This window comes from Elephas maximus, chromosome 15 (genome assembly GCF_024166365.1).
Source record: "Elephas maximus indicus isolate mEleMax1 chromosome 15, mEleMax1 primary haplotype, whole genome shotgun sequence".
Classification (NCBI taxonomy): Eukaryota; Metazoa; Chordata; class Mammalia; order Proboscidea; family Elephantidae; genus Elephas; species Elephas maximus.
In genome coordinates, this window is record NC_064833.1 from 86,213,895 (window position 1) to 86,224,782 (window position 10,888).

The 10,888-nt window shown below is 40.0% G+C and overlaps 1 protein-coding gene across 1 annotated transcript in view; it reads right to left on the minus strand.

Annotated features, from left to right (window-relative positions):
* Nucleotides 1-10,127, minus strand: part of RGS20 (regulator of G protein signaling 20) — a 130,370-nt gene extending 120,243 nt beyond the window's left edge. Inside the window, exons 1-3 of the mRNA XM_049853770.1 lie at nt 9,979-10,127; nt 8,097-8,115; nt 4,325-4,336 (exon numbers count right to left, since the gene is read on the minus strand). Of these exons, the coding sequence (XP_049709727.1) occupies nt 4,325-4,336; nt 8,097-8,115; nt 9,979-10,127 (180 nt within the window). The remainder of the gene's footprint in view (nt 1-4,324; nt 4,337-8,096; nt 8,116-9,978) is intronic.
* Nucleotides 10,128-10,888: the final 761 nt, after the last annotated feature.

The window sequence follows — 10,888 nt, forward strand, 5'->3', positions numbered from 1 at the left end:
CTTTTCTTTCTTATCTGTCTTTTAAATGACCTTTTACTTTCTTCATGTATGATGCCCTTGATGCCATCTCACAACTCTTTGGTTATTTGTGTTCGGTGTATCAATCTACTCTTTAGATGGCTCCAAATGCATACTGCAGCAAAAGCATTTACACAACTAAGTGCACACCCTCCTTGGATTGTACCAATGGTAATGAAGCTCTCTTCAACTGAAAATTTCAAAAACACCTTGAGACTGGCAGTACACCGGCCACGTTGAGTAAATGAGGGCCTGTGCAAAGGAGCCAAGCCTGCCATCTTCAGTAACATAGAGAGTTAACTCCCAGTGCGGAAATTATCTCCTTATCAGGCAAAACACTAACTAACTTCGGCTATTAGAATAGCTCCTTATTTAGGTATACTTCCGGTTCTGACTCAGCTAAAGAAAACAAGAGACTGGGGTCTTCGGTCCAGCTAAAACTGGTCTTGGACCAGCACAGGCCCTCCTGAACTGCATAATACTGACGACCTTGCTCCTCAGACAACTTATTGAAGTCAGAGGCCGAAAAACACACCCCCATCTACACCCCGGACGTGGGCAAAGTGCCATCTTTGTAGCCCCCCCTTTCAGACTGAACAGGCATAGAAGACTGGACAGCCCCAAGAATGCCTTCTCTTGTCAAACCAATCAGCAAGCTGACCCCAGCCTAGGGCGCTCCTGAGAACCCCAGGCCCGATTTACTTTATCCATATTAAACCCCTTGGGCTAATGTCCTGGGAGACACCTTGGCAACCTGAGTCCCGGTGTTCTTTACATGGCCAACTAAATAAAGCTTCTTCTTTTGCTTTCTTCAGCTCCCTGTGTCTTCACAGCCGCTGAGCAGACCTTGGAGTGTCAGGTTACAAGCTCATTTCAGAAAATGTTTCCTCCTGGACAGATGTTCACAGATGAAAGTCCTAAGTAGACTGGGCAAAATTCAACTCGTGGAAGAGAAAAGAGAAGATTTATTATGGTATTGGGAAATGTGATGTGAAATTGGTTGTAGCAAATGCTATGATCATTTCTTTCTAGTAATGTTTTATACATTTTGCCATATTTTGCTCAATTATTTTTATACTACCTACACTACCTTCACTGATAACTTGTAGGTAAAAAATATTCATGTACCAGTTTGGCTGAGTACCAGGTGACCCACATCGGATTAATGTGGGCTGACTTGAGAGGGCAGAGGGGGTCAAATACATATAAACCTCACAGCCCACAGTGTCCCCTGAGGGTGTGGTGACTGTAGACTTTAGTTGATATGGAGCCCATCAATAGACACTTTGCAATGGGGTTGTGAGAATAGGGATAAACAGAACATGTGACTTTATCTCCAAGATGTTATCATGAAGCTTGTGAGTGATAGATATAAACATGCCAGGTCTCGTACATCTATATCAGGGCTGTCTTCTTTAAGTGTCATTGTGACTTCAGGAGGCCCATAAACTGGTTCAAAGTTGCAGTTGCTCAGAATACTTGTGAAACAACTCCTTTATGTCTTAGGACAAAGTTTTTTCTTCGAAGCTCTAGAGCTGTAAATATATTGTCTTCAGTTGTTCAGTGTTTCAGAGAATTATGAGAGGAAGGTCCTTTTTATTCCCTTGCAAGTAATCTTATTTTTTCCTCTGCATATCTATAGAATATTGTCTTAATTTTTTGAAATTTGAACATTCTACTAGGCTATTCTTTAGGTTTAGTTCTAGCTTCATTACGTTGGCTTGGAACATAATATGTATTCCTAAGTTTATGTCTCAATCTTTGTTTATATCGGGGATATAATGTTATCTTTTCCAAAAATGTAATTATTGCTGTTGCATCTACTCGGTTCTCCCTTTATCCCTCCCCAAGGTGACTCTCAGAGCCCTGGTGGCACAGTGGTTAAGAGCTCAGCTACTAACCTAAAAGGTGGGCAGTTCGAATTCACCAGGTGCTCCTTGGAAACCCTATAGGGCGCAGTTCTACTCTGTCCTGCAGGGTTTCTATGAGTCAGAATCAACTAGTTGGCAATGTTTTTTTTTTTTTTTTGCAGGGTGACTCTCCAAGCTGTGTCCTTCTTATTGGTTATTTCCTCTGTCACAATTTTAATTTCTTCAGTTTCCTCCTCTGTGCTCTGGAAAGGAGCCCTGATGGTGCAGTAGTTAAGAGCTACAGCAAGCTATGGCTGCTAACCAAAAGGTCAGCAGTTCGAATCTACCAGCTGCTCCTTGGAAACCCTACGGGGCAGTTCTACACTGTCCTGGAGGGTTGGTATGAGTTGGAATCAGCTTGATGGCAACGGGTTTGGTTTTTCTGGTTTTTGGTGTACTGGAACAATCTCTCAAACATGTTTTCAAATTTGATAGTTTTAATTTTTGTGGCATCCAATCTTCTATTAAAAGTGTCCCTTCATTTTTTAAATTAATAACTGTATATCTTATATCTACATAAAACTTTCTTTTCTAGAATTCTCCTTTCTTGTGACCATTTTAATTTCAGATATACAACATCTGCTTGGATATTATAATGAATATGACCCCAATATACATTATTAAAATATCTCTTCTGTGTCCTACATGAATGTGATGTGGTAGTCCATTCGACATCCACCTCCAACAAAGCCACCAGCAGCCACAGAACAAACTCTGGCCCAGTAAGCAGAATCTCTAGACAGTAGAACTGACAGGGGCCCCAAAGATACCCTGTGTGGATTTTCCACTGATGTGGTAATGCCCCACCTTGAATGAGTGAGGAATCTCTGTGGCAACCCCAGCAGCCTGGAAGCTAAGAAGTATTTGAGAATCCTGGGTCATCTCCAAGGAATAATAGGTTTACTATTTTCTACCCTACTGTACTCTGAGCCTGAGGTGACCATACTTGTATGAAGCCATTCAGATTCACCAGTTTTATTGGTATATTCAGAAACTGCAGCTTCACATTCTCAAGAACAAAAACAAACTCAGGTTAAGTCTGAAAACCACATCATGCTACATATTCTTTAACCCATTTTCATGTAGAAGAACCTCAGAAAAAAACCTTAAAAATACTGTTTGTTTTACTGAAATAAATCATTGTGTTTGTAAGGAGGGAGATGTTGGTCTCTGCAAACATAATCCAGTGAAGAAAACCCAATCTTTAATGCAAAACCCTGAAAGACAATTATTAAAATGTTTTAAAAATTGGCAAAAATAACCAGAATTTATGCTTAAAAGTTTTTAATTAAAGCTTTGAGGACTAGGACTGATGAGGCTCTTCTTTGTACGAATAAACAAATCTTTATTTCCTGCTATGGAAAATGAAGATGATTGCACCTTGTTTTAGTGTCTTAGTTATCTAGGAGCCCTGGTGGCACGGTGATTAAGAGCTGCGGCTGCTAACCAGAAGGTCGGCAGTTCAAATCCACCAGCAGTTCCTTGGAACCCTATGGGGCAGTTCTACTCTGTCCTATAGGGTTGCTATGAGTCGGAATCGACTCGATGGCAATAGGTTTTGTTTTCCCGGCTATTTAAAACCAAAAAACCCCAAGCCTGCTGCCATCGAGTCTGTTCCGACTCATAGCAACCCTATAGGACAGAGTAGAACTGCCCCACAGAGTTTCCAAGGTTGTAATCTTTGCAGAAGCAGACTGCCACCTCCTCCTCCTGAGGAACAGCTGGTTCGAATTGCCAACCTTTCAGTTAGCAGAGTAGTGCTTTAACCACCGTGCCACCAGGGCTCCTTCTTAGTTCCTTAGTGTTTCTATAACAGAAATACCATAAATGGGTGGCTTTAACAAACAAATTTATTTCTCACAGTGTAGGAGTCCAAATTCAGGGTGCCAGCTTTAGGGAAAGGCTTTCTATCTCTGTCAGCTCCGGAGGAAGGTCCCTGTCTCTTTGAGCTTCTGCTTCCGGTCAGCCTTCATGTAGTTTGGCATCTCTCTTCCCCCACCTCTGCTTCTCTTGATTGCTTGTTTAATGTCTTATATAATTCAAAAGAGGTTAATTTAAGGCACAGCCTACACTAATCCTGACCCATTAACATCACATCACATAACGTCACATAACATCACATGACATAAGACGACCCACTCCCAAATAGAATTATAACCACAGGCATAGAAGTTAGGATTTACAGCACGTATTTTGGGAGCGTACAATTCAATCCATAACAGTGAGCAAACTCTTAGCTTTTGCATGATATCCCCATTGGAAAAGGAGTGAAAGTTTTCCCAGTAGCTATACTTTACGGTAATTGATGAGAAATAATAATTGACTGAACTCTAGCTTAAGAAATTTGATTTTTTTAAAGCCACGTTAGAAACACAGTGGTTTCTTTTGTGATGCACTTGTGTAGGGGGCTCCTTCATTTTGTAGTGAATTAGTGGCCCACGCTGGAGTATTCCAGACAGAATGCATACAGACCATACAATCGAGAAGGCTAGATTCGAGCCCATGGAATTACAGTCCACTTTCTAAATCACTGTCAAACCAAAGAAACAAAACCAGTTGCTGTCAAGCTGATTCCAACTCATAGTGACCCTACAGGACAGAGAAGAACTGTGGATGCGGCTGGTGGATTCGAACTGCGGTTAGCAGCTGAGTTCTTAACCACTGCCCCACCAGGGCTCCAAATCAATGGCAGAAGCTATCAATTAGTATTGAAATCAATGTCAGAAAAGCTAGGTTCAAATCACCACTCAGCTGACTTCGCGTATTTAACTATCGGTGTTTCTAAACTTGTTTTCTCATCCCTGTAACAGATCTAACTCCATCAATGCTACTTACGTAATGAAGTTTGTTAAGGATCCAGTGAAAAGAACAAGCAAAGAAGCCACAACAATAAATTTAGGCAATTAATGTAAACACGTCTGTCAGTGCCTTTGGAGGTTTTAAAAGAACTTTTTATTTTGAAACAATTACATCTTTATAGAAAATTGCACACACACAAAAAGGGACAGGGAAGTCCTATGCACCATTCACCCAGCTTCCCCATAAGGAAATTGTATAACTATAAACCCAAAAAACCAAACTGGTTGCCATCGAGATGATTCCAACTCATAGCAACCCTGTAGGACGGGGTAGAACTGCCCCATAGGGTTTCCAAGGAGCAGCTGGTGGATTCGAACTGCCAAACTTTTGGTTAGCAGCCATAGCTCTTAACCGCTATGCCACCAGGGTTTGTATAGTACAGTATTAAAACCTAGAAACTGACACTGATACAATCCACAAAGCTCATTCAGATTTCATCAGTCTTCCATGCACTACCAACAACTCTCATTTGCTGTTGCACAGGCTGGGCCCTGTTTACGGGGTTGTAGGGTCAGGACAGTAGCTGTGATCACCCAGCACTAGCATGTGTCAACCTCAGAAGGCTGTGCAGCATGGCTCTGCTGATTTTCAAATACTTTTCCAACTCAACTGCCTGAATCCATGTTAAAACATACCCCTCAGGCAGTTAGAACTTCGAGGATATATGTATATATCTCCAACATATATATATATATAAAAATATATACATATATATGTGTGTGTGTGTGTGTGTGTTGTTTTTGCTGTCTGTTTCCTCAGTACCCTCCAAATTTTACCTTTTAGTGCACATTTTCACCTCTGTCAATTTGTCATACTATAGTGGCTTGCATATTGCTGTGATGCCGGAAACCATGCCACCGGTATTTCAAATACCAGCAGGGCCATCCATGGTGGGTAGATTTCACCAGCAGAGCTTACAGACTAACATAGGTTGGGAAGAAGGATCTGGCAGTCTATTTCTGAAAAAATTGGCCAGTGAAAACCTTATGAATAGCAGCAAGACACTGTCTGATATAGTGCTGGAGGATGAGCCTCTCAGGTCATGAGGCACTCAAAGTAAGACTGGGGAAAAACTGCCTTCTCAAAATAGAGTTGACTTTAATGACATGGATGGAATAAAGCTTTCAGGATCTTCATTTGCTGAGGTGGCAAGACTCAAAATGAGAAGAAACAGTTGCAAACACTCATTAATAATGGGAACATGGAATGCACAAAGTATCAATCTAGGAAAATTGGAAGTCAACAGAACTTAAATGGTATGAGTAAAGATCGACATCCAATGTATTAGTGAGGTGAAACAGACTGGTATTGGCCATTTTGGATTAGTCAATCTTATGGTCTACCATTTCAGGAATGACAAATTGAAGAGGAATCACCTCACATTCATTGTCTAAAAGAGCATTTCGAGATCTTTCCTAAATTACAATGCTATCAGTGATAGGATAATATCCAGACGCCTACAAGGAAGATCAGTTAATACGACTATTATTCAAACTTATGCACCAACTACTAATATCAAAGAAGAGGAAACTGAAGATTTTACCAACTTCTGCAGTCTGAAATTGATCAAATGTGCAATCAAGATGCATTGATAATTACTGGTGATTGGAATGAGAAAGTTGGAAACAAAGAATAAGGATTGGTAGTTGGAAAATATGGCCTTGGTGATAGAAATGACGATTTCTCAAGAACAACAACTTCTTCGTTGCGTATATCTTTTTTCAACAACATAAGCAGTGACTTTACGCATGGATCTCACCAATGCAAAAACACAGGAATCAAATCAACTACGTTTGTGGAGAGAGATGATGGAAAAGCTCAATATCATCAGTCAGAACAAGGAGCTGACTGCAAAACAGACCATCAATTGCTCATATGCATGTTTAAGTTGAAGCTGACGAAAATGAAAACAAGTCCAGGAGAGCCAAGATATGACCTTAAGTATATCCCACCTGAGTTTAGAGACCATCTCAAGAATAGATTTGACTCATTGAACACTAGTGACCGAAGACCAGATGGGTTGTAGAATGACATCAAGGACATCATACATGAAGAAAGCAAGAGGTCATTAAAAAGACAGGAAAGAAAGAAAGGACCAAAATGGATGTCAGAGGAGATACTGAAACTTGCTCTTGAATGTAAAGTAGCTAAAGTGAAAGGAAGAAATGACAAAATAAAAGAGATTAACAGAATATTTCAAAGGGCAGCTCAAGAAGACAAAGTAAAATATTATAACTAAATGTTCAAAGACCTGGAATTAGAAAACCAAAAGGGAAGAACGCACACGACAGTTCTCAAGCTGAAAGAACTGAAGAGAAAATTTAAGCCTCCAGTTGCAATTTTGAAGGATTCTATGTGCAAAATATTGAAGGATACAGGAAGAAGATGGAAGGAATAACAAGTCATTGTACCAAAAAGAATTGGTTGACATTCAACCATTTCAGGAAGTAGCTTATGATCAAGAGCTGACGGCATCGAAGGAAGAAGTCCAAGCTGCTCGGAAGGAATTGGTGAAAAACAAGGCTCCAGGAATTGACAGAAGACCAAATGAAATCTTTCAACAAATGGATGCAGCGCTGGAGGTGCTTACACGTCTATGCCAAGAAATTTGCAAGATAGTTACCTAGCCAGCCGACTGGAAGAGATACATATTTGTGCACATTCCAAAGAAAGGTGATCCAACAGGATGCATAAATTATCGAATAATATCATCAATATCACACACAAGTAAAATTTTGCGAAGACAATTCAAAAATGGTTGCCACGGTACATTGACAGGGAACTGCCAGAAATTCAAGCAGGATTCAGAAGAGGATGCGGAATGAAGGCTATCATTGCTGATGTCAGATGGGTATTAGCTGAAAGCAGAGAATAACAGGAAGATGTTTACTTGTGTTTTGCTGCCTATGCAAAGGCATTCAACTGTGTGGATCATTACAAATTATGGATAACATTGAGAAGAATGGGAATCCCAGAACACTTAATTGTGCTCATGAGGAACCTGTATGTAGATCAAGAGGCAGTTGTTTGAACAGAAGAAGATACTGTGTGGTTTAAAATCAGGGAAGGTGTGGGTCAGGGTTGTATCCTTTCAGTATACTTATTCAAACTGTATGCTAAACAAATAATCTGAGAAGCTGGGCTATAGGAAGAACATGGCATCACGGTTGGAGGAAGGCTCATTAACAACCTGTGTTATGCAGATGCCACAACCTTGCTTGCTGAAAGCGAAGAGGGCTTGAAGCACTTACTGATGAAGATCAAAGACAACTATCTTCAGTATGGATTACACCTCAACATAAAGAAAACAAAAATCTTCACAACTGGACTGGTGAGCAACATCATGATAAATGAAGAAAAGGTTGAAATTGTGAAGGGTTTAATTTTACTTGGATCCACAATAAATGCCCATGGAAGCAGCAGTCAAGAAATCAAACTACCTATTGCACTGGGAAAATCTGCTGCAAAGACCTCTTTAAAGTGTTGAAAAGCAAAATGTCACTTCGAGGACTAAGCTGTGGCAGACCCAAGCTGTGATATTTTCAGTCCCCTCACATGCATGCAAAAGCTGAACAGTGGATAAAGAAGCCTGAAGAAAAGCTGATGCCTTTGAGCTTTGGTGTTGACGAAGAATATTGAGCATACCATGCGCTGCTAGAAGAACAAACAAATCTGTCTTAGAAGAAGTACAGCCAAAATGCTCCTTAGAAGCTAGGATGGCAAGATTTGTCTCATGTACTTCGGACGTGTTATCAGGAAGGACATCATGCTTGGTAAAGCAGAAGGTCAGCAAAAAAGAGGAAGATCTTCAACGAGGTAGAGAGTCATAGCGGCCGCAACAACAGGCTCAAACACGGCAATGATTGTGAGGGTGGTGCAGCACCGGGCCGTGTTTTGTTCTCTTGTAAATAGGGTGGTGATGAATTTGAACCAACTCGGCAGCACCATACAGCAGCAGCGCACATCTTGCCTACATTTAGATGCCCATCACTTAAGGACTTTCGGTCACTAGATCCTATTTCATTCTGGTTTCTTCAAGTCCTAGTGCTTAGTTACTTGATAATAGGATAATAGTTTGTTGATTGTTGTTAAGCCCTGATTCATGGAGACACCATGTGTTACAGAGTAGAACTGTTCCACAGGACTTTCTTAGCTATAATCTTTATGGAAGCAGTTTATTAGGCATTTCTTTTCCACAGTGATAATAAGGGTGGCATGGAAATTCATGTGACTTTGTTAATTCACGTATATTTGAAAGGTCAAAAACACATAAAAGACCTCCACATAATTAAAAAAATTTTTTCTAACTTGTTTTTTTTTTCTGCTTGTGCCAATTAGTTAAAATAACATCAGGGGAAGAGGCAGATCAAGAGAATTAAATAGCGTCTGCAAATAAAGAATGATTATCGTTGGGATATGAGCCACAGCACAAGGGCAAATGAATTTTTAGTGTTAAAGTGAATGCTTTACCCTTTGCTGTGGTCTAATTTTGCAGCGTTTAACTTTTAGCTCTGACCATTATTTGTTAGACACTAACACCTGGGCATCCCCCCTCCACACCAAAATAACCCTTTGGTTCTATTAATAGCTAAGAGGATTTACAGACTTAAATGGTGCTTTCCACAAGACACACACTACATTGAGCAGTAAAATTGCCACTCTTTGGGGTCATCATCTGTCTAATGGTAGAAAGTCATGCTGTCTTAGGAATTACTTGGAATTTAGAAAAAAAAAAAAATCCTCTTAACTCCTTAATGTTCTTATGTTCTTGTATCAGTCTATTGACTTTGTTCTCTAGCAGTCTTTATAAAAAGCAGTATACATTTTTTCATTCATTACTACATAGGATAAAATCTTTACATCAGAGAAAAATATCCAAGGGTTAATATCAATAGCCACCCAATCTATGGCTAGGTTTTCTGCTTTGAAAAACAGCATCTCCCAAAACAAAAAAGCAACGAGTAACGGCTTGCCTTGATAAACGCACGCTGCTGAGGTTGAAGAAAACTGGACGTATCAGGTAATTGTCATCACGAATATAGTTTTCCCCTGGTGGTAAACCTTCAGTAAAATCAAGTGAGCAATGGCACTCAAGCTTGTTTATGATTTTATGTTCTTTCTGGATAAATCCTCCTCCTTGTCAAGAAAGAATCATGGATTGTAAAGAGGTCATCTTACCTTGAAGTGATGCACAGCTTTGGTGTCCTCTTCGTGTTCTGGGGTTCGGTGGATGGTTGCATTATATCCTTCAGCCCTAAACAAGGGCAAAAACTTCCACGTAGATGACCTGGAACAGTGTTTCTGAAGGCCCTCTTGGTTGTCTTGGAAAAGGCTGGGCATGTTTTAATAAAAACAACAGGGCAGAATTCCCTTTCTTTCTCTTCCTTTGGCTAACGCTAAGGCATTTCTCAGTCTGCTGGCAGCCTTCTTGGAAATTTGCAGTAGTCAAAGCAAAAGGATTATCTATTTATGGATCAGTAGCTTAACCACAGATCTTTAGTCCTCATTGCTGGTGCAGAACCTCTTACTTTGAATGTCTGGGTTTACCATGACTGCCCCCTAAAGGCGGGAATGCATTCATAATTCAAACCTGCTGAAGTAACTGATTCTAGTGATATACAGCTGAGGGTATAACGATAAAGACAGACAGAGATTGCTTGACAAAATTCTGTATTAGTAATGTGTGTGAGGAAATTGTACTTGACAATCTTGGGCTATGCAATTGATAGGCAGATGCTCAGCCTAATTTTTTAGGTTTCCTAAAAGATCATTTTAATAGCAGCCAATTTTGCAGCTAGAAACTAATCTTAAATTCATATTCTAAACTTAAGCCCAAGCATTGTTACGCCTTTTACTTAAAAAAAAAAAAAAAAATTTTTTTTTTTTTTTTTTTACTTACATCATGTAAAATTAGTCAAGGTGATTTTCTTATGTGGTAACTAGTCACCTAATGATGAAACCAAGAATTAGCTTCTAATACCATACTTTATATTTGTAAAGTGTTTTATAAATATAAACTCGTTGCCGTTGAGTCAATTCCGACTCATAGCGACCCTACAGGGCAGAGTAGAACTGCCCTATAGAGTTTCCAAGGAGCGCCT